This window comes from Condylostylus longicornis, unplaced genomic scaffold (assembly GCF_029603195.1).
Source record: "Condylostylus longicornis isolate FDR11 unplaced genomic scaffold, ASM2960319v2 ptg000154l, whole genome shotgun sequence".
Classification (NCBI taxonomy): domain Eukaryota; kingdom Metazoa; phylum Arthropoda; class Insecta; order Diptera; family Dolichopodidae; genus Condylostylus; species Condylostylus longicornis.
The window spans coordinates 208,662-234,619 of NW_026578122.1; the positions used below are offsets into that span (position 1 = coordinate 208,662).

General features: G+C 30.4%; 1 protein-coding gene across 1 annotated transcript; it reads right to left on the reverse strand.

The window, feature by feature from the left end:
- Positions 1 to 5,711: 5,711 nt before the first annotated feature.
- On the reverse strand, positions 5,712 to 6,473 carry LOC129615946 (uncharacterized). Its single transcript, XM_055531385.1, has one exon. It carries the CDS (start codon positions 6,464 to 6,466, stop codon positions 5,732 to 5,734), a length of 735 nt encoding a protein of 244 aa, XP_055387360.1. The 5' UTR covers positions 6,467 to 6,473; the 3' UTR covers positions 5,712 to 5,731.
- Between the last annotated feature and the right edge of the window lie 19,485 nt (positions 6,474 to 25,958).

Below are 25,958 nucleotides of genomic sequence, written 5' to 3' on the forward strand. Positions count from 1 at the left end.
ATGTTTTTATCTGAAACAACAAGTACCTAGTACGACGTTGTGACAGATCAAAAACAAATGAAATTTTAAAAAGTCGGACCAAAATTAACGGTTAGTCATTTTAGACTAGTTTTATTGGTTAAATCGGGTGGGTATTTTTATAAATAATAGAATTAAAATTAGGTATGATTTTGATTAAAAATTCAAGAAACTTTCTAGCACTTGTAATTATTTTAAATACATATTAAATAAAAATTTTGTTATCACTTTTGAAAACTTACTATTGAAGTAAACAAAATAAAATTTTCAAACAAACAACTAGAATATAAGCATACAATTTTCATTTCAAGTTATGAAACTATTAAAATTCAAATCACTCTGTAAATCTAAAATTGTTACATGTGAATCAGATTAAAAATAATCATGAAATTAAAGAAATCAAATATAAAAAAACTATTAATACAATTTTTACTTATTCAAGTAAAATTATAGCTTTTCTTTTGATATTGTTTTTAATAATTTTATTAATTTTTAAATTTTGTAAAAAATTAAGAAATCACGCAGATTCTAAAGAAAATATAGAAAGTTATATTGTCCAGGAGTACAACATTCCTAAGGAGGGGAGAGTCACAGAAACATTTCCTCAAGTAACCACTTGTAGTATTTAAAAATACAGATATTTTACAGTCTTTTAAGTTTGGATTCAATAAATAAAGTTATGTTCTAGAAAAATATTAAAGACACATTGATTTTTTTGTTGTTTAGTGAAATTGACGAAAAAGACGAAACTAATAAGTAAGCAGCCAATCAAGACGAAATCCCTAGTGTCAAAGACGAAATTAATAAGCAAGCAGCTAATCATAAAATTCGTTTATTCCAACATGTCAACGTCGAGGCGACTCGTCTGGTTGACAATCAAAACTTTGTTGGGAAACTCAAACGTACGAGACCTCTCGAGTTAACTTAATGTTTTTATCTGAAACAACAAGTACCTAGTACGACGTTGTGACAGATCAAAAACAAATGAAATTTTAAAAAGTCGGACCAAAATTAACGGTTAGTCATTTTAGACTAGTTTTATTGGTTAAATCGGGTGGGTATTTTTAGTGGGTTACAGTTCCATCTTTCTGCTCTTTCATTTAGCTTTTCGTCGAGATTTTCACCCTCCACACGGCACAAAAAAAAAGGAAAAAACTTCAGAGGTGTGAAAATATACGGGTACTTCTAGAATGGCTATAGACACGGGACAAAAGACATTAGATAGGGTTTTGCATGTAGGGTTCCTAAATTTCACCCGCCAAAAACTAAACTTTCACCTACCCTCTCCCTTCACCCCTTTCCAAGACCATTTTTTACAAAATGGTTCTACATCTTATGGGGGTAATTTTTTTTTACTTTTGGTAATGTAAATGTTGTGTATGAATAAATTTTTGCACGTATGAGGTGAACACTTTCTTAAGAAAATTGTTAAAGTTAATGAAATCTACATTGTTTTATGATAAGTATGTTCGTACGCGCTTAGTTTCGTATTCTTTTCGAGATCTGCTGCAAAATGTATTAATTAGCAAAACATAAGTGTACTTTAAATTTCTTGGCAGTACGTTACATTTTTAAGACAATATTAAATAAGAAAATGTCATTTTTCGTTAAAAACTCGCTGATATTGATTTGTAAGTGTAAAACTTTTTTAATTTAATTTTAAAGAAGAACAAAAAAAGAATAAAATTATCAATTAAAATAAGGTTCGTTTGATAATTTCGCATTTTTCAGAGTTCAAAACTGGGATGTATCGCAGAATTTAAATTCATATGTACATTAGATTATAATTAGTAGCGAATTAATTTATGCGTATTTAATAATTGATCATTAAAGTGCTTATTGTCAACAGTAATTTACGATTCTAAGCGACACAACTCAAAGTGAGGTTCTAAAATATATTACTCAAAATATATTAGATCTTAAATGGAGCCAGTCACTTGTTTAATTATGTACTTTTGTGTAGTTATTTTTAAGAGCTTTTCTTATTTTAAGTTTTATGCTATTATTTATTAGTAAAAAAAACTTCTATATGTATGTTACTGTTGCGTTTTGAAGAAAAAAAAGTAAACCTAAAATATTTCATACACAGAATTGAACATAATTTTGTAGTAAATTTTTAAATAAAAGATTTAATATTTTGATTTAATTATTTACTTAAATTTTAATAATATTTCATATTTAATATAATACAATAATAATCATTCTTTAATTTCTTAAAAGTTCACAATAAAATTTATAATTAATGTATAAGTCTTAACTCAATAAAGATCGTAAGAGAAATGAACTGTATATCAAACTAGTTTAATGCATAATCATTCATTACTTCAATTTTGCATGTACATTACACAATACAAATGATATTTATAATACCTATTATTCATAATTACAAATTGCTTACAGTTCGGCCAACCTGATTTAATGATCGACTCGATCATTCAAAAAATTTCTTTTCATATACATATACATAAAATACTTATGTACATTAAATTTTTTTCTTTTTAAATTCATAATTCATAATCATAAACAATATTAATTAATATCTGTCATATTATACTACTAATGCATAATACTTATCATAATTAGTGAAACAAATTGTTTCCATAAGGTGACTCATAATAAATTTTATATTCTTATAATTGCTTATTTGTATGTTATACTATATTTTTCTTTTCAAAATGTTTTGTATCCATAAGTTTTCATAATTAATTGTAAAAATACTTAACAAAAATTTAATGTGGAACTAAAATGTTTTTTGAATTCGATAAACTCAATATTGCTTCATAAATTAAACTTATCCTCTTTTTTTTTTTATTTACATACATTACAATATACAATATTTCAAAAAGAAAATCAAATGGAAACTGGAACTTTCAAGCAAGCTTAATTTTGCGAATCAACATAAAATTTTCTCATGTTTGCAGGGGAGCACACCACTCTATAGGGAATAAGTGAGATTTGCATACCTACAATATCTTTTACGATATAGCGATCATTGTCTAAAATTTTTTCTATTTCGTACCGACCGCGAAATTTTGCAAATAGTTTTTATTGACACCTGGTAGTGCACTATTATTTTTTAACAAAACGTAATCACCCTTTTTATAGATACGCGGTTTCTTATGTAGTGCATCGTAATATTTTTTGTTATAATCCTGATTTGATTTAATATTAATTTCAGCCTGTTTTCGTAAATTCAAAATATCTGTCGTGTCTTCCTGATTTACTTGATTTCTTATAAATTCAGCTACCCTTTCATAAACTTTCCCCTTTTGATTCACACCGAACAATAACATACTTGGTGAAAATCCCGTACTACGATTAATAGTGTTATTAATAGCAAATTCCACCCTCGGTAAATATTGATTCCATTTTATAGTAGAATCAGCCTCAACTTCTTTTGATAACATAGGTATAAGTATACGGTTGACTCGTTCAACTTGTCCGTTTGCCTGAGGCGTCTTTGTCGCAATTTTTATATGTTGTATATTATTCTCCACCATAAAATCTGAAAACTCTTTCGAAGTGAAAAAAGTCCCACGGTCTGATATCGTCCTGTTCGGCCTACTATAACTATCGAAATTTTAAACATTAATTGTATCTGCACTATCGGTACTTTTAACAGGAAAAAGCCTAACAAATTTAGTGAAAGAATCAATAATAACAAAAATATGTTTTCGGCGAGATGTGGAACTAGCCAAAGGACCCAAATGGTCAATATGAAAAGTGTCAAAAGGAAAATTTCCTCTCGATATAATATGAAGCGTACCCTCTTTTTTGGCCGAGTTTGGAGAGAAATAAGCGTATTGAAGACAATACTTTATATAATCACCAATTTTATTTTTTATGTTGGGGAACCAGTATGTTCGTCTTAATTCTTCATAGCATTTATCAACGCCAAGATAGCACATAGCCTCATGATTTGTCTGAATTACACGACTTTCCATAACTTTTGGCATATAAAATTTTATTCCATCAGCACATTTTCTGTATATTAATCCGTCTACCATTTCAAATAAAGAACTTTTATTTTTCTCCAAATCTAAAGCCACTGCAGCAATATCTGGATCCTGCCTCTGAGACGCGGCCAACACATATTCAAAAGAACAAAACATTTGTTGCCAACACATATTCCTCCACATACAAAACATTTGTTGCCCTGCTTAACGCATCAGCATAAGCCATTCTTTCCCCGCTTCGATGTTCAATTACGTAATCGAAATTTTGTAGTTCCAGAGCCCAACGCGATATACGAGGATTTGTATGTTTCTTATTTAAACTAGGGGCCAAAGATTGACAATCAGTAATAATTTTAAACCTAATACCAACTAAATAAATTTGAAACCTACGCAGTGCATAAATTATTGCTAATGTCTCAAATTCGTAACTGTGATAGTTCTTCTCAGCCTCTGAAGTCCTTTTTGAAAAATAGGCCACAGGATGAAAATGTTTTTGCATTAGGCATCCCCCTGTTTTTGCATTAGGCAAAATCCCGTATAAATTTCCTAAAATAGAAACAAAGACCCAAAAAACTCTGCAAAAATCTTATACAAGTGGGTGTAGGAAACTCTTTTATCGCTTTTAAATTATCGTCATTTGGTAGAATACCATTACAAGTAATTTTATAACCCAAGTAAACAATTTGTTCCATTAAAAAAGAGCATTAATCGAGTCTAATTTTCAAAGAGTTTTCTTTTAAAATATCAACAACGTCACTTAAAACTTCAAAACGTTCGTCCAAAATCTCCATAGCAATCATTTAATCGTCAATGTAGCTTAATACCTTACCAGTTGAAATTAATGATCTAAATATTTTTTTCATGTGCCTTTCAAAAACTACCGAGGCGTTTTTTAAGCTAAACGGCATCCTTAAATATTCAAATTGCCCGAGAGGGGTGATAAAAGAAATGTACTTAATAGAGTTTTCAAAAATTTTTACGTGGTGAAAAACACCCCTCAAATCAATGATGGAAAAATATTTTTTCCCCTTAAGTCTGTCAAGGTGGTCCTCTATCAACGGTAATGGAAAATTATCTCCTACTGTTATTTTATTTAATTCGCGATAGTCGACACACAAACGCAATTCTTTATTTTTTTTCGCTACGAGTACTATTGGGGAAGCATATGGTGAACCACTATCACGTATAATATTTCGCCTTAAAAGATCATTTAATATTCTTTCCAATTCTAATTTATGGGAATATAGCAACCTTCGCGGTGTACAAAAAAAAGGTTCATGTTCGGTCGAAAGAATATCCATTTCAAATTCTTCATTTTCACAAACCACAAATATATCTTTTTTTGCAAGAAGACCTTTTGCCGGTAACATAATTTGTCTAACCCGATCTACGTATTTATGCGAAAGATCCCTATTAATGTTTAAATTTAAATCATTTTTGTCATTTTGGCCAGTAACATCAATGCACAATTTCGCTAAGGAATTTTTCATTTTCAATATCATAAATTTTCGTACCTGTATACACTTGTTTTTTACTATTTATTACCATACCTGCAATATTTTCATTTTCAAAATTATCCTTTACTTCAGCAAGTTCCAAATCACATTTGCTGAAAAAATCTACCTAAAATTATAGGGTACGACATTGAGTTTTCTTTAACTACATATAATTTCAAATCATAAAATAAATTTTTAAATTCAATTTTTACCTTTGTAATAAATATTACATACAAACTACTCTTATTGATTCCATAAAATTTAAATTTGTCTGGATCCACTTTCTCTTGCTGCTGGCATAACAAAATTTCCCTGTATTAGACTGATGGTGCTTGCCGAGTCCAATAAAGTGAGTAAATGGTAGTTTATTTTCGCTTGATTAGATAAAAGAAAAATAAAGTTAATAAATTTTTCGAAGTTATGATTTGGACTAAAATTGTGAAAATTCTCGATTACGCTGATGGAATGCTCAGGACAACTGGTTGCCAGATGCCCAAATTTCCCACAACGGTAACAAGAACCCTTTTGTCGCCTGGGTTGTGGACATTTAGCAAAAACGTGACTTTCTTGATTGCAATTATAACATTTCATTGGAGCTTTTGTGATTTTATTCGATGCTGAACTTGCAAAATCTCGTCTTTTGTTTTGTACTGATGTATTAGGACTTACAGATGTATTTTGTTTCATTATATCGTATTTTCGCAAAGCTTCTTTTAATTGACTTATTGAATTAGCATTATAAAAAATAGTTTTGTTTTGAATAGAATCGTTAATTCCGTTAATATCGTACTGGATGAGATTACTGTCGTCTATATTAGCAGAATATGCAATTTCTTGCATTAAAAAAAGATACTGTTGCCAGCCCTCATTTTGTTTTCTTTTCCGATTACTTAATTCGTTATGTGCTTCAGCACTAGAAACTTTTCTTTCAAATTCGTTAATTAGAGCAATTTTTAGTTGTTCATACGTTTTTATGAAAACGGTACTTAAAAACATCTTAGCAGTTCCCGTCATGAGCCGGCGAGCATATACGAAACGTATTTTATCATTCCAACAAAGTGTTTCTGGTGCTTCTTCAAAATGTTGAATCCATGATTTAATATTGTATTTGTCGTCGCCACTGAATTGTGGAACTGAATCTTTAAAATAAAAACTATGATTAAAATTTGCGCGAGTAGCAATGTTGAGTTCATTTTCGCTTACGGTCAACTCAGCCAATTGCTTTCTTAGTTTAAAAATTTCCTGTTTCTTCTGTACTTGTTTTCTTGGTTACTCCAATTCATTATCTAAATTACTCTGTCGTGAAATTACTCTGTTAAATTATGTAAAATTTCATCTACACCTTCGTCACTATCTTGATTAGTTTCGCTTTCATTTAAACAGCCTGCAACATACCTATCGACCATTTCTGGTGTTAAACTTTCTATTCCACTACGTAGCCTTTGAAATAATTCAGCCTTACTACCTCATGTTTGCAGTCCTAAATCTCGTAACTTTTCTTTCAATGTAAAGTAATTGGTTCCATTAAGAGATTTTTCTACTCGATCATTCATTTTAATAAAAATTTTTTCCAAAATATTTACTTACATCAAATTAAATTATCGCCGTAAATTCAATAATATTTAATATTAACTTTTAATTATTATGATCGACTAGTTTCTTAAAGATTTAAAATGTTAATTTTTTCTCTTGATATACATATACTTGTACATACAAAATTAAAGTCAATATGAAAAAAAATTCTTCCAAGAAATGTGACCAGGTAAAATTAATTAGGTAGTTATTCTTTTTCTAATAATTTTTTTCTTTTATCGCAAATATCAAAGCAGGTATAAAATAAATTTTATTTTTCATAAATGTTTATTATTTCGTATATTATGTACGTAGGCACATGTACTTCTGATAATTTCAATAAAATTTCATATACATATAATAATTTTATAAAATTTCATATATAAAATTTTATATATAAATTTACTTATTAAATTAAATTAAAAGGGCACGTGTTTCTATTTAATTTACGTCCATATAAATTTGCAATTAATATTTTAAAATAATGTTCTCGAAAAAAAACTTTTAAATTATGTATTATAATTTGGGATACTGTCCCACTTCTAAGATTTTGTAGTAAATTTTTAAATAAAAGATTTAATACTTTGATTTAATTATTTACTTAAATTTTAATAATATTTCATATTTCATATAATACAATAATAATTATTCTTTAATTTCTTAAAAGTTCACAATAAAATTTATAATTAATTCATAAGCCTTAACTCAATAAAGATCGTACGAGAAATGAACTGTATATCAAACTAGTTTAATGCATAATCATTCTTTACTTGAATTTTGCATGTATGTACATTACACAATACAAATAATATTTATATTACCTATTATTCATAATTACAAATTGTTTACAATTTTAAAACGACAGATATAATACTTGCAAGACTTGTAATGCGGATACAACTTACGGATAATTACGGAAGATAACTTCAAGGTATTAAAGGAGGTGAAAGGAAAACACAGGAAAGAAGTTCATGAAAGCATGTAGACATACAATTCAAACAAGGAATGACTTCTGATAATGGGCGAAGGTAAAGCGGCTACTTGGCTTTTTAAATTAATAATTATACCAGTTTTATGGATTAGACCATAATTAATACCAAAAAATCAGATAAACAAATTAGGTTAAGTCAGATATAATATTTCTAATTTTAATAGATTTCAGAATAAATTACTTTAACAAAATTAAAGTAATTTATTCTGAATAAAAAGGAGTTTTCTTTTTATACACCAAAAAGAAAAATTGTAAAATAAAATTTATTTTAAACGAGAATAGATATAGTTGGCCGTGTTAACTCTGTGATACTCGTATGAATAAATGATTTTAAATGTCGGAGCTAATTTATACTTATGTATATGCTATTTTATACATAAGTTGTAGATACCATATAAACCAATCCGATCTAAAGGAATTTTACTAAAAATTATTCAAAATTTCAGCTTTGCAGCTTCAATAATTTCTGAACTATGATCAAGCTATCTATGGAGTTGTATGGAACCTACCACAAGAGAAATTTCAACGGCTTTTATCAAACATAGTCGCCCTAATAATATATTTGCTTGTGCAAATTTTTAAAAGTACACCCTCACTAAGTTCTCAGATATGGCCAAATAACATTTTAGGTGTATGGCAGCTATCGCAAGCGCTAATAACGTCTCAATAGTTTTTAACAAATAAAGCTGCCATTTTACCATATTTGTTTTGTCGAAATTTCAGTACTGTAGGTAGAACAGTTTTTTAGATATAGCCCAATAATTTTTCAAGGGAATAAAAAAAGTTTAACGACTTTCACCAAACAGAATAGCTCTAGTAATATATTTACCCGGTGCTAAATTTAAATAACATGGCCTCTATAATTTCTGAGATATATATAGCTTAATAAATTTTGAAGTTATAGAGCAGTTACCCGAACCTCAATCATATCCAATTTAAATTGCGTTCTGGCATTTAATATATTAAATCATTTTTGAACAGTTAGTGAACTTAGCTCAGTTATCGTTGCGACGGACGGATAGGACGGATATATATCCGTTGCGATAGACGGATAGATAGACGGACGATAGGAATTCAGAATTCGAAGCTGATCAAAAATATATGCTTGAGTCTATATCTCAGACCATTATTTCTATGGTGAGAAGTGCACTCGCAAAAGGAATCTAAAGTAGAGTGGCATACCTACTAAAATAAAATTACAAGACCCATCAATGTAATGGCTAGAGGCTTGCATCCTTCATGCCAACCTGAAAATATTAAAAATGGGCTAAAAGACAGGAGCTTTAAAATTATTTTTGCCAGCGTCTAGCTCAATTCAAGTTACTGTCAAGTGGGCTGTATAGTCGCAAAGAAATTACAAAAAAAGAAAAATAATTTTGTAGAACAGAAACAAATAAAAATAATACCAAAAACTACTGCCAAAACTTCAAAAACCCCAAAAATAACTACGTTGAGTAAAAGAGTGCATACAATATGCCCAAGTGGCGAGGGGTGAAACAAATAACCATAGCAAAGAACGAAGAGATTTACCTCCTCAAAAACCTGCTGAAAGCAATATAAATATAATGCAAATGATGCAAAATATGATAAAAACTATGAACAAAATCTCATTGAAATTGAATAGATTAGAAGATAATCATGATAATGTTTATGTACTCGTTTGTACGCAAAAAAGTATAAAATATAATCGACGAAGAAAAAATTAGATTTGCGACTTGGATCGCAAACGGCGTTCTTAATAAAAATCGTGTATTAGAAATATTCCTAAGGAACCAAAGTATTCATATATGTTTAGTAACGGAGACACATTTAAAGCAGTAAACAGATATTACAATATATGGTTACATAGAATATAACGCTGCGAATCCTAATAATGAATCAAAAGATGGTTGCGCTATTTTGATAAGGAATAACATAAAACGTAATGAAATAATTAAAGGAGAAAGAGACGATAGCCAATTTGTTGCTGTACGAATAGAGTCTAATAAAAAAATTTCGATGTTAGTGTACATTACTGTCCTCCGGGACGTGTAATAAAAAGTCTCCGGAATCTCCTTAAAGAAAGGTTCATTCTAGGAGGTGATGTTAATGCCAAACATATTGATTGGAGTTCTAAATTGACCTCAATAAGGGGAAGAGAGCTACGAGAAGCTATCAAAGGGATTTGTTGTCACTACCAATCCACTGGTGGATGAACATATTGGCCAAGTGATAGAAATAAAATCCAGATCTGCTAGACTTCTTTACTGTCAAAGAAATCTCGCCAAATTTCATTAGTTTAGAAGATAACTATGATTTGGATTCGGGTCATTCTGTAGTTATATTAAATTAACTGAGACAGTTACCAAGAAATAAAATAAGCCAATGTTGAATAATAAATCCACTGACTGGACTAGTTTTAAAGAAGAAATAGAGAATAAAGTTAACTTAAGAATTAAAGTACAAATCCAAGATAATTCGGATCCTAAGGTAGAGAAAGAACACGAGAGAAATACTCAATATGCTAAGCAAAAAAAGACGCAAACACACCAGACCCGGTAGATAAAAATACACTCAAAAGACTAACTCAAAATCTATATTAATGTTTAAATTTAAATCATTTTTGTCATTTTGGCCAGTAACATCAATGCACAATTTCGCTAAGGAATTTTTCATTTTCAATATCATAAATTTTCGTACCTGTATACACTTGTTTTTTACTATTTATTACCATACCTGCAATATTTTCATTTTCAAAATTATCCTTTACTTCAGCAAGTTCCAAATCACATTTGCTGAAAAAATCTACCTAAAATTATAGGGTACGACATTGAGTTTTCTTTAACTACATATAATTTCAAATCATAAAATAAATTTTTAAATTCAATTTTTACCTTTGTAATAAATATTACATACAAACTACTCTTATTGATTCCATAAAATTTAAATTTGTCTGGATCCACTTTCTCTTGCTGCTGGCATAACAAAATTTCCCTGTATTAGACTGATGGTGCTTGCCGAGTCCAATAAAGTGAGTAAATGGTAGTTTATTTTCGCTTGATTAGATAAAAGAAAAATAAAGTTAATAAATTTTTCGAAGTTATGATTTGGACTAAAATTGTGAAAATTCTCGATTACGCTGATGGAATGCTCAGGACAACTGGTTGCCAGATGGCCAAATTTCCCACAACGGTAACAAGAACCCTTTTGTCGCCTGGGTTGTGGACATTTAGCAAAAACGTGACTTTCTTGATTGCAATTATAACATTTCATTGGAGCTTTTGTGATTTTATTCGATGCTGAACTTGCAAAATCTCGTCTTTTGTTTTGTACTGATGTATTAGGACTTACAGATGTATTTTGTTTCATTATATCGTATTTTCGCAAAGCTTCTTTTAATTGACTTATTGAATTAGCATTATAAAAAATAGTTTTGTTTTGAATAGAATCGTTAATTCCGTTAATATCGTACTGGATGAGATTACTGTCGTCTATATTAGCAGAATATGCAATTTCTTGCATTAAAAAAAGATACTGTTGCCAGCCCTCATTTTGTTTTCTTTTCCGATTACTTAATTCGTTATGTGCTTCAGCACTAGAAACTTTTCTTTCAAATTCGTTAATTAGAGCAATTTTTAGTTGTTCATACGTTTTTATGAAAACGGTACTTAAAAACATCTTAGCAGTTCCCGTCATGAGCCGGCGAGCATATACGAAACGTATTTTATCATTCCAACAAAGTGTTTCTGGTGCTTCTTCAAAATGTTGAATCCATGATTTAATATTGTATTTGTCGTCGCCACTGAATTGTGGAACTGAATCTTTAAAATAAAAACTATGATTAAAATTTGCGCGAGTAGCAATGTTGAGTTCATTTTCGCTTACGGTCAACTCAGCCAATTGCTTTCTTAGTTTAAAAATTTCCTGTTTCTTCTGTACTTGTTTTCTTGGTTACTCCAATTCATTATCTAAATTACTCTGTCGTGAAATTACTCTGTTAAATTATGTAAAATTTCATCTACACCTTCGTCACTATCTTGATTAGTTTCGCTTTCATTTAAACAGCCTGCAACATACCTATCGACCATTTCTGGTGTTAAACTTTCTATTCCACTACGTAGCCTTTGAAATAATTCAGCCTTACTACCTCATGTTTGCAGTCCTAAATCTCGTAACTTTTCTTTCAATGTAAAGTAATTGGTTCCATTAAGAGATTTTTCTACTCGATCATTCATTTTAATAAAAATTTTTTCCAAAATATTTACTTACATCAAATTAAATTATCGCCGTAAATTCAATAATATTTAATATTAACTTTTAATTATTATGATCGACTAGTTTCTTAAAGATTTAAAATGTTAATTTTTTCTCTTGATATACATATACTTGTACATACAAAATTAAAGTCAATATGAAAAAAAATTCTTCCAAGAAATGTGACCAGGTAAAATTAATTAGGTAGTTATTCTTTTTCTAATAATTTTTTTCTTTTATCGCAAATATCAAAGCAGGTATAAAATAAATTTTATTTTTCATAAATGTTTATTATTTCGTATATTATGTACGTAGGCACATGTACTTCTGATAATTTCAATAAAATTTCATATACATATAATAATTTTATAAAATTTCATATATAAAATTTTATATATAAATTTACTTATTAAATTAAATTAAAAGGGCACGTGTTTCTATTTAATTTACGTCCATATAAATTTGCAATTAATATTTTAAAATAATGTTCTCGAAAAAAAACTTTTAAATTATGTATTATAATTTGGGATACTGTCCCACTTCTAAGATTTTGTAGTAAATTTTTAAATAAAAGATTTAATACTTTGATTTAATTATTTACTTAAATTTTAATAATATTTCATATTTCATATAATACAATAATAATTATTCTTTAATTTCTTAAAAGTTCACAATAAAATTTATAATTAATTCATAAGCCTTAACTCAATAAAGATCGTACGAGAAATGAACTGTATATCAAACTAGTTTAATGCATAATCATTCTTTACTTGAATTTTGCATGTATGTACATTACACAATACAAATAATATTTATATTACCTATTATTCATAATTACAAATTGTTTACAATTTTAAAACGACAGATATAATACTTGCAAGACTTGTAATGCGGATACAACTTACGGATAATTACGGAAGATAACTTCAAGGTATTAAAGGAGGTGAAAGGAAAACACAGGAAAGAAGTTCATGAAAGCATGTAGACATACAATTCAAACAAGGAATGACTTCTGATAATGGGCGAAGGTAAAGCGGCTACTTGGCTTTTTAAATTAATAATTATACCAGTTTTATGGATTAGACCATAATTAATACCAAAAAATCAGATAAACAAATTAGGTTAAGTCAGATATAATATTTCTAATTTTAATAGATTTCAGAATAAATTACTTTAACAAAATTAAAGTAATTTATTCTGAATAAAAAGGAGTTTTCTTTTTATACACCAAAAAGAAAAATTGTAAAATAAAATTTATTTTAAACGAGAATAGATATAGTTAGCCGTGTTAACTCTGTGATACTCGTATGAATAAATGATTTTAAATGTCGGAGCTAATTTATACTTATGTATATGCTATTTTATACATAAGTTGTAGATACCATATAAACCAATCCGATCTAAAGGAATTTTACTAAAAATTATTCAAAATTTCAGCTTTGCAGCTTCAATAATTTCTGAACTATGATCAAGCTATCTATGGAGTTGTATGGAACCTACCACAAGAGAAATTTCAACGGCTTTTATCAAACATAGTCGCCCTAATAATATATTTGCTTGTGCAAATTTTTAAAAGTACACCCTCACTAAGTTCTCAGATATGGCCAAATAACATTTTAGGTGTATGGCAGCTATCGCAAGCGCTAATAACGTCTCAATAGTTTTTAACAAATAAAGCTGCCATTTTACCATATTTGTTTTGTCGAAATTTCAGTACTGTAGGTAGAACAGTTTTTTAGATATAGCCCAATAATTTTTCAAGGGAATAAAAAAAGTTTAACGACTTTCACCAAACAGAATAGCTCTAGTAATATATTTACCCGGTGCTAAATTTAAATAACATGGCCTCTATAATTTCTGAGATATATATAGCTTAATAAATTTTGAAGTTATAGAGCAGTTACCCGAACCTCAATCATATCCAATTTAAATTGCGTTCTGGCATTTAATATATTAAATCATTTTTGAACAGTTGGTGAACTTAGCTCAGTTATCGTTGCGACGGACGGATAGAACGGATATATATCCGTTGCGATAGACGGATAGATAGACGGACGATAGGAATTCAGAATTCGAAGCTGATCAAAAATATATGCTTGAGTCTATATCTCAGACCATTATTTCTATGGTGAGAAGTGCACTCGCAAAAGGAATCTAAAGTAGAGTGGCATACCTACTAAAATAAAATGACAAGACCCATCAATGTAATGGCTAGAGGCTTGCATCCTTCATGCCAACCTGAAAATATTAAAAATGGGCTAAAAGACAGGAGCTTTAAAATTATTTTTGCCAGCGTCTAGCTCAATTCAAGTTACTGTCAAGTGGGCTGTATAGTCGCAAAGAAATTACAAAAAAGGAAAAATAATTTTGTAGAACAGAAACAAATAAAAATAATACCAAAAACTACTGCCAAAACTTCAAAAACCCCAAAAATAACTACGTTGAGTAAAAGAGTGCATACAATATGCCCAAGTGGCGAGGGGTGAAACAAATAACCATAGCAAAGAACGAAGAGATTTACCTCCTCAAAAACCTGCTGAAAGCAATATAAATATAATGCAAATGATGCAAAATATGATAAAAACTATGAACAAAATCTCATTGAAATTGAATAGATTAGAAGATAATCATGATAATGTTTATGTACTCGTTTGTACGCAAAAAAGTATAAAATATAATCGACGAAGAAAAAATTAGATTTGCGACTTGGATCGCAAACGGCGTTCTTAATAAAAATCGTGTATTAGAAATATTCCTAAGGAACCAAAGTATTCATATATGTTTAGTAACGGAGACACATTTAAAGCAGTAAACAGATATTACAATATATGGTTACATAGAATATAACGCTGCGAATCCTAATAATGAATCAAAAGATGGTTGCGCTATTTTGATAAGGAATAACATAAAACGTAATGAAATAATTAAAGGAGAAAGAGACGATAGCCAATTTGTTGCTGTACGAATAGAGTCTAATAAAAAAATTTCGATGTTAGTGTACATTACTGTCCCCCGGGACGTGTAATAAAAAGTCTCCGGAATCTCCTTAAAGAAAGGTTCATTCTAGGAGGTGATGTTAATGCCAAACATATTGATTGGAGTTCTAAATTGACCTCAATAAGGGGAAGAGAGCTACGAGAAGCTATCAAAGGGATTTGTTGTCACTACCAATCCACTGGTGGATGAACATATTGGCCAAGTGATAGAAATAAAATCCAGATCTGCTAGACTTCTTTACTGTCAAAGAAATCTCGCCAAATTTCATTAGTTTAGAAGATAACTATGATTTGGATTCGGGTCATTCTGTAGTTATATTAAATTAACTGAGACAGTTACCAAGAAATAAAATAAGCCAATGTTGAATAATAAATCCACTGACTGGACTAGTTTTAAAGAAGAAATAGAGAATAAAGTTAACTTAAGAATTAAAGTACAAATCCAAGATAATTCGGATCCTAAGGTAGAGAAAGAACACGAGAGAAATACTCAATATGCTAAGCAAAAAAAGACGCAAACACACCAGACCCGGTAGATAAAAATACACTCAAAAGACTAACTCAAAATCTAAAAAAAAATAAGAAAAATCAAAGAAGATTGATTTGATAATTACATTGAAAATTTTTCAGGCGAACAAGTAAGTAATTATTCCTTATAGGGGGCTGCAAAATATATTAAAAAGCCAATTTTACATGTTCAGTAGTATTGAAATTTCACATGCTTGTGTGAAATTTCAATACTACTGCTTTTATAGTTTCTGAGATATAGCCAAATAACTTTTGAAGTTGTACGGCAGTCACCAGAAAGAGAAAAGTAATTTCAACGACTTTTATCAAACACATTGACCCTACTAATATATTCGCTTGTGTAAAATTTCAATACCGTAGCTTTTACAGTTTCTGAGATATAGCCAAGTAACTCTTGAAGTTGTATGGCAGGTACCAGAAGCAGCCAAGTAATTTCAAAGACTTTTATCAAACACTTTGGCACTACTAATATATTTGTTTGTGTAAAATATCAATACTATAGCTTTCATAGTTTCTGAAATATAGTCAAATAACTTTTGAAATTGTATGGAAGCTACCCGAATCAGTATCCCGATCATGTCCAATTTAAATAGAGTTCTCGCACTTACTACAATAAATCATTTGTGAAAATTTGATGAACTTAGCTCAATTAGTTTTTCAGTTATCGCTGGGACAGGCGGGCAGACAGACAAAGCTAAATCAACTCAGAATTCGACACCGATCAAAAATTTACACTTGAGACTATATCTCAAAGCATTATTTCTTAGCGTTACAAACGGTAGAGCAAACTTTGTAAACACATTTTGTAAACAATTTTTACATACATACTCTTTAAAATTCTCATAGAGTGATGTTGTGTATAATATTTTTTTTAATACAGGAGTTAAAAATCATCGAAAGACACAGATAGGCGGACCCAAACTGTACTTCGACCTATCAATAGAAGGACACTTTAACCCGACCTACAATGTATAGGAAGGCACAAAAGTGCTGTATCAGCATTCTCGGCTGAATCGAGAGGTTTCGCTCATTAAAGTTTTCCATCTTAAGCCTTCCCATTATAAGTCGAGACACCCTAATGTTTACATGCTGTCCCAAATGCGCCTTATGTTTCATTGCACAGATCTTTATTTCTTCACTTACTTGCGGGATGCGCAAATCCATATGAATATCATTATTCTGCACATACAAGGGAGCACCCACCATATTACGAAGGACTTTGTTCTGGAAAGTTCGTGTTTATTTGGTATGTGCTTGCTTGGCACAATACGTCCATATGGGCTTTATTATTTGGTTATATAGCAACACATAACTATAGTATAGGTACATAAACTTAAATATCAGACGCCAATCAGACACAAAAGCGTCTAAAATATTTCTGCATACGGACTTTTGTCTTCATCTATTGCAGATAGGGTTTTAATAGTCAGATGCCAACCTTACATATTCAAACAATTACATATTTTTTACAAATAAGTAAATTAATAAGAATTCGTTTAGCGAAATAATCAGAACGCAAAGTAGAAATAAAATAAATTCTTTTAGGAAGAAAAAAATCAAATGAATAATTAAATTATTATTAAAACAGTTTAAGATATATAATTTAGCGGTTGATCAATTTACAAATGTTTATCAAGGAATTAAAATTATTATAATTAATAATTTTCTGCGCTGAAGTTATTCAAATTAAAATACTTGTGCGTTGTATGATAATATAATGGTAATTTATTATAAGTGTCGGACAAGAATAAAAGGGGAGACAGGAATATACAAATTGGAATTTGATATTGCACTCAAAAAAAATTAAATGAAAATTAAGGAACTTCTACAGGCAATGGAAAACAGTTAAACGGAAAGGAAACATAACAAACTAAAACAAATAAAAAAACATGGAAAAAATAAAACAAATTTCTGGATTGATTCAAAATAGTAATGAACAATTAAATGTTTCATTGAAATCGACGCTTAAAAAAAAAGTGTGCAGTGAAGTAAAAAGTGCTACTACAGCAAGCAATCACATGACACATAATAATACATCGTTCGCTGACATATTGAAAAAATCTGATGTGATCAGCACATAATCGATCCCAATGTGTATTTTCAAGTTAAGTGAATGTGTTACAGAATATTATAAAAATGTCTGTTAAATATTTCTTTCCAATTTTTAGGGCATTAGTAAGCTTATAGTTAACATACCTAGAAAAACGTAAATTTGGCTCTTAGTAGAGTCTTTGTGCTACCCGAATTCTCTGAAATCCTGGCCAGTTAGTTTCGATAACAACTAGAACTCAAATATCAAGAAATTCCATCAATTCGTTCCGTAGATATGGTGAAAATCGTAAAATCGGCCCGCAGATCAGTTTTCGAGCCCTGATCTTTCCAAAAAATTTATATGTTCATTGTTTTAATACGAAGAATTTAAATATTAAAATTCAATGAATTAATTAGGTTAATTATTTCTGTCTATATACACAAAAAAGTATATTTCGCACGTAGTAAACGTCCAGTTGCTGACACCTGATATCTTTCAAAAGCTAGGAAATTTCGCGGACGGTCGAGCAAAGCTTAAATTAAATTACTAAAAATAGTTTATTAATACTTCCGTACTATGGAGAAGTGCATTTCTATCGAAAACTCGATATGCAAAATTTGTTGCCATCACATAACCTACCTATTGTATACACAATACGGTCGGTAAAAAACTGTGAAATCAAAAACAATACTTGCAATGAAAAAAGTATAGCCAAGTCGTTAAACCTAAAACAAAAAATCAAACGTGTGAATTAAATAAGAAGGTAGATCCAAAAGATTTGAAAATAAAATATATCGAAAACACAAAAAATGGCATGATATTGATTGAAGCTGATAATAAAGGAAAACGTGAAAAAATTAAAAAGGTGACTTGAAGTTCTTCATATGAACACAAAATATACAAGTGAGGAATTAATTGAAAAATTAAGGAAACAAAATTCATTTAGAACATGAAAGTAACTTTCATGGCACAGAGTGCAATAAAAGTTATTTTAGTATTTCCTATCAAAAAAATGGACAAAATTTGAATAAAGCATAACCATAACCATATATGGCTATAACTATAAACCAATGTTTTATGGTTATAGCCATAAATTTAAAGGCTATAACCATAAAACATTGGAGTGCCAAAATGATGAAAAAGTTTGAATTGTCATGGTAAATATAAAACTTCAGAGTGCATAAGTGGTGCTAAACAAGCGACAAATTTAAACTTGGATTAGATGCGAATCACGACACGTTGGATAAACAACATCCTGCGTATTTGAAAAAGTTGAACACGCTAAAAGAGAAAATATGTTCTTAGCAATTTCGGCCGATAGGTTATTAGCATTCCAATGATTACACTAATTTAACAATTGACGGCCTTAAAACACCATTTTCAAGTAAAACAACTTGCATAAAAAATAATTTAGTACAAAATCGTCTATTAACAACAAATTTAAACAATGCAGCAAACGTAAGTGTAATTCCATTAGCTAAAACTTCATTCATTAAATTAAACCAGAAAGTGCTGAATAAATGCTTTTCGAAAGTAAAGCGTAGATGTATGAATAAGAATTACAATAATAATAACAAGAATAACAATGATAATGAAAATGATAACAACAATAAAAGTATAAATAATAATAATGAAAATATTATAACTGTTAACAGTAATTATAAAAGTTATTGATTATAGTGATGATGAGCACAATAGCACTGCGAATGATGTTAGCACTGGAAATCTCAATGTTTCACTTGCAGTATTTTTTAGGGCTTCCTCTGAAACCAATGTTTTTTATTGTACATGAAAATATAAGAAGTCTAAGACAAGACTTTGATTTATTGTTAGTGTATTTAGAATCTTTTGTTAATAAGCCGAAATTAATTTTTGTTTCTGAAATTAGGATTTTTGAAAATTAATTAACTGAGCATAACATTCCTAATTATTCTTTTTTGATAATACTAACTAGTTTTATGCTGCTAAAACTACGTAAAACGTATTTACTCTATTTCAAATACTGCAAATTATAGTCTTGTATTTGCTGATTTTTTAAAAATTAACGATATATCTCTCTCTTTTGTATGTGTGTACAGACTACACAGTTGTGCAGTTAATAAACAATTTGCTTTTAAATATATATTCCTCAAATGTAATAATTGTTGGTGACTTTAATCTAGACTCTTTAAGTTGTACAGAGAATTTTGAATGTTATCTTTCGATTTTAGCTGATAACGGATTGTTTTCTTTTGTTAATGAACCTACTCGAATTAATCCCGGTTCTAAAGCGAGCCCCTAACAAGACGCTCCTGGTGCCTTTCACTAGGAGAAGGAAGTTGGAGCATCTGCGCCAATATACGTGTGCGGAGCGGCTGTAGAGAGAAAATCGGAGGTCAAATACCTAGGAGTGGTGTTTGATTCCAAGCTTCTTTGGCGAAGTCACGAGGAAGCCGTGTGTACACGGGCAACCCGGGCACTTATGGTTTGCAGGGCCATCTCGTGCAGGTCGTGGGGCTGCTCTCCGTCTGTCATGTGGTGGATGTATACCATGATGGTCGTGCCGCTCCTAACTTATGGAGCAATGGCATGGGCAAGAAGGATGGCTCTTGGTACGGCTAGAAAGAACCTGGAACGATTGCAGAGACTCGCATGCGTCTGCATCACAGGGGCTGTGAGAACTTGTCCAACGGCGACAATGGAGGTGATTTCGGGACTCCCCTTGCACCTTGTTGCGGAGATGGCAGCGAAAGCTGCCATTTTCAGGTTTGGGAGAAATGGAGCCGAAATAATCGGTGTGAGAGATCAGGGTCGTCTTGTCGGGGAGATTCCGCCCCTATTGATGCCTCGGGACGACATGGTAAGGAAGTACAGCTTCGAGAAAAATTTTTCCTCGTTGCTGAGCAACAGAAGGGACTGGGAGCGTGACTTTTCGGGCCGTCCAGTTGGACCACACGTTATTAGATGGTACGCAGATGGGTCAAAGACCAGTATTAGGACGGGTGCAGGAGTATTTGGGCCAAGAACCAAATTCTCCGAACCTATGGTAACTTTTCCGAGTGAGTTTCGGGCTGAGTTGCTCGCCATTGAAATGCGCGTGTGGTTAAGCCTGGAAAGGCGGTATCGGGGACAAGAAATAATGATTATGTCGGATAGCAGGGCTGCGATAGGAGCGCTGAACTCGTTTTCAGTATCCTCCGCGGCAGTATGGGGCTGTCTTGAGTAGCTCAATAAGTTAGGCAGATGCAACCGGGTCACACTGTGTTGGGTGGAAGGAAATGAGGCCGCTGGTGCACTTGCAAGGAACGGGGCAAACACACCTCTTCTTGGGCCGGAGCACTTCTGTGGAATCGGACCACATACTATTCGTTGGGAATTAAGGAAGGAATCAGAAAGAAGGCGGTCGGAGCGCTGAAGAAGTCTTCCGGGGCCGCGGCAAGCCAAGGAGCTCCTGGGAGATTATGGCCAGAAGCGATTTAAGAAAATTATAGAGATGGGCAAGAATCAGGTGAGAGTCCTCATCGGCATTTTGACGGATCACTGCAGGCTTAAGGAACACCTCAGTCGGCTGGGCCTGGAAAATAAGGATGCTTGCAGATTCTGTGGGGAGTATGGAGACACCTCGGTGCACCTCCTGGGGGAGTGTGATGCTTTTGCTGGTAGGAGATGGGGATGTGTTGGGAGTCAATAGATACGTGGTCGCGGTGCACTGTTGCTCCCGTTATACAAATCTACAAAATCTACAAAAGGCTTTTGATAAGAAGAATCGTAATTTGATAGCTTTGGCTGATGGTCTTGCTATTTCCTATTTTTTCAATAGTCCACTTAATTTAAAGTGTGCCATCAGCAAGGATCTTAGCTTGTTAAAATAGTCATAGGCTAATTGTTAGTGATAAAACAAAGTAATGTTTTCTTAACTTACACTGAAAGAACTTCTTGATATCAATATTACTCGTATATGTCATTCATCTAGTTGCAAAAATGTTCTTATAAAAAGCTGTACTGACCATAATGATGAAAATAAGCATTCTGCCTGTTATAACTTTCTGTGCTTCTATATTCAATAGAAGTGGTTAATCAATTCAAATATTTAGGTGTGTTTAATGATATTATGTTAAATTGTTGGGCACACCTGAGCGCTTTTATATTTTATTTGCGATGCACTTTGCGCAATTTTTATCGTTTGAAAAAATTTGTTCGTAGAAAATTCTATTGATCTTTTCTTATGGCATTTTTCATTCAAAGTTACAACATGACATACAATATTGCTGGGGTGGTACTTATAATAATAAAACTTATCCACTATTGATTTGGCAAAAATGTATAATTAGAAAAATTTGCAACAGGCACCGTTTATTTCACTGTATGAATTTATTCAAAAATAGGGTTTTAAGGCTTTTTTACTTAAAAGGTGGTTATTTAAGTACTAGAGCTTAAAATCGTATTAATCAAAGATTTCTAGTTAATGTTCGAGTTTTTAGAACAACAAATTACCGCAAATTTTTTGACTTAGCTACTGTTCGCTTGTTTAATAAACTTTCTCAACATATACATACGTACTATAAGAAATTTAAACAATTTTTTCTAAAGTTTTGAGTGTGATGAAGTACATAATTTATTAACTAGCCTAATTTGATATTACAACTATATTGAGTGTATTTTGTAGTTGTAATTCAAATATTTTTGGTAAATTATAAAATGAAATATGTATAGTACAAGTAAACTGCAAGAATTTGCAATTTTTTAAATTAATCATACTTTTAAAAATAGTAGGTAGATTGTAAAAAATAATTGTGAAAATTAAATTTTTTTCTGATAGTTGTAGCATTAAACGATTGTAGATTTAAATAATAACATTGTTAGTTACATAATTTTGGTATTTACACTATTTTTTTTTAAATATAATACCATATTTCTTATTCTCTTAGCTTTAAGCAAAGTTTGTAAAGATATAGAGAATAAAGTATAAATAAATAAATTGATACATTAAATTGATATATAATTGATTAGAAGGGAAGCCTATTTCGAATGTGTGAAAATACGTTATTGATAAGTTCAATGTAAGAAAACATTCCCTTAGTATTCTGCTCAATTGCTAATGAATTTGAAAAGCCTGAAACTACTTTAAGAAAAATTATTGTATATGACATTATGGATGCTTGCAAATAATAACTCTTTCGAGAACTTGGAGATTACTTCACTAAATCGCAAACTTGTGTATTGATATTAACTTGACGGTTATATTTAAAAATTCAACAATTTTCGTGAAAGTGAGAGTCTTCCCAACCTTGTAGCTAGTATGGATTGCAAGAATATTCGAATATATTCTTTAGCAAATAAATTCTGACAGTTATTTATTTAAAAAATCGTATAGCTCTCAAATACTACAGATATAATAAATCATACTATATATATATACCTTTGTACATATAAAATATAATTATGTACATAATATTAATCGAAGCAGATTAGCTTTTCAATTTTTATTATTGTTATTTTTTGACTACTTGCAATACTGACAAAATGTTTACTATCTTTTTCAGTTTTCCACGTATTTCAAGAAAGCCCATTAGATAAAAAAATTGACGAATAGGAATGTTAATTTACCCTTAGATGTGCATATTGTCGGCGATTTAGCATATCCGACAAACACCAATTTATTTATACAAAGGAACTAAACAATGTAAACTAACAAAGGAACGAGAAAATTATAATTAACAATCGAGCGCTAGCATGGTTGTTATCGAACAAGCTTTCGGACCCTTAGTCAAAAAATTCAAAATATTGAACCATGACATTTCAAAATTTATGAAAACCACAAATACATAGCAACGTATCATATTTCATAATTTTATTGTACTTTATGGTGAAAAACCGCAAATTCATTGCAAGAAAACAATCATTTCAATTGTCTTAGCAATTGATAAACACCAAGCTCCTGAAAAAAGAAACTCGTTGGTTAACTTGTTATGTGCTTAAAAATACATAAACGTACCTTTATTTTTTTCTATGAGACTTGCCCGTGGTGTTTGTGACATCTTACCTGTATATATGTACGTATATCTTGCATATATGTACATATATATATAGAATATACCTACATATATCGAATATGAAGTTTGACAACAAATTATGTGCAATGAAATACATAGATATATTAAATAACTAAAACAAAAATTTTCATTAAATATATCTTTTTATTATTTTATTTAATACGTGCACTGTCTTTTTATAGAAAGGTACCCCTTCATAAAAGAAACTTCACAAAGTACCCCTGAAAAAGAACACAAAAAAACCAGCATCTCCAGCTTTTAAACAAGCTTAAACTCTAAATTTGAATTCATTTGCGTCACACAGAATGGCACAAGAGTACAAGAGCAAATGGATTTTTCAGTGTAAACTTAAAAATTATAAATATTTTCGTTTGCATTTTCGTTAATGAACACTCCTCTCCAACATCTCAAGCTTTTTCTTCTCGATTTCAATTTTTTCTTTTTCCAAATTCATTAGTTCCTTGTGAAGTCTTTCTTCATTAAATTTCTTTTCTTCTAAAAAACGGAATACTTTTTAAAAATTGTTAGATTTAATTATCTTGGCAAGTTATTTGCACTTCTTTTAGAGTAAAATTCAACATACCATTATTACCATCATATAATAATGAATCAGTTACAAAATGCTTTAAAGCATGGATGTCAAGACTTTTGAAACTATGGGCCAATTTCCAATATTCTGTATGACAAAAGGGCCACAAAATAAAACAATTAATTCAATTTTTAAGGTGTATAAACGTTTATTTATTTTTTATTAGAAGTACTGGGAGTTGAGTGACACTGCTTCTGTTGAACAAGTCTTAAAATATTGGGTTGCATATTTGTAGTAGCCAATCGTAGAATTGCAAGTAGATTATCATCTGTAAGTCGATTTCTTTGCTTTGACTTGTTTAGGTTCATAATGGAGAATGTTTGCTCGCAAATGTATGTTGATCCAAATAATGACAAAAAACGAGCGGCGGCGTAAATTTTTCTTTTGGTCAAATAATTTTTCATACTACAGCCACCAAATATTTTTTTTGGCCAACAAAATCAAAACAGTTTAAAGTTTAAACCATAATAATATTTTAACAATTCGTTTTAGAGGGCCGCACCAAAATAAGAAAATGGCCGCATGCTTTACTTTTGACATCCATGCTTTAAAGGGTAAGATTTTCGACTTGCATCTGACATTTGTATCTAACATTTAAAGGCAAAGATTTTCGACTTGCATCTGACATTTCCGATTACACCTTATGTTACTAATAAAGAAAAACTAATTTATATTGCTAATGAAAAAACTTGCTAATAAAGTCAAAAATAAATTACATTTGTTTTATTTATCCAAGAATTATGAGTTGATGGAAAACCCAGACTTTTACAAATACCTTTATCTTTTACAGTTTTTTCAACTAAGTAAATTTCATTATGTTTTGATTTTAGTAGCTCGTGTTCATAAAAGCCATCTTTAATGGGTTGTGCTTCGTAATATTACAATAAATATGCGAAAAGGTTAGTTATCAAAATTTCCTTGTCTTAATTATTTCTGTAATCCAATTCGGTGTATAACCTTTCTGGGAAACATGTTTGTACTTCCTTTTTCGTACTGATCCACCAATTTTAAACTTTGAGGGTTGTGAAATTTTAATATGATTATATACACTTGACAATAACTCCTTAGGATTATTTTTGTTTATATCAACATGTTTGCTTTGAATGTTTCGATATTTTGTTTTATTGAATTGATTGGCTAATTTCCTGATTATACTACATATTATTTTTTAATTTCGATTGAAGCTGAACTATTTCCACATTTTTACTTTGAAAGCGCGATTAAACTATTGAGACTTTCAATAATGATTTATTTGATATTTAAAAATTTTGTTAAAAAATCCTTTTCCATTATCTATTTGAAAATTTTTTGGTTGACGATTGGATGTTCAAAAATTGATGACACTTTTTGCAGTTTTATTCTTTATTGAAAACATGACACTTTTTGCAGTTTTATTCTTTATTGGGATTGCCCATGCATATTTTGAGAAGGTATCAATCACATTTAATAGAAATTCGTATCCGCCATTTTCTTTGCCATAAGCCCCCTTGGAAATTTTCCTCTACGTCTAACCAT

What these genes read in the sequence shown, in the direction of transcription:
- LOC129615946 (XM_055531385.1), bottom strand. Translation starts at nt 6,466, where the DNA reads ATGTTTTTAAGTACCGTTTTCATAAAAACGTATGAACAACTAAAAATT.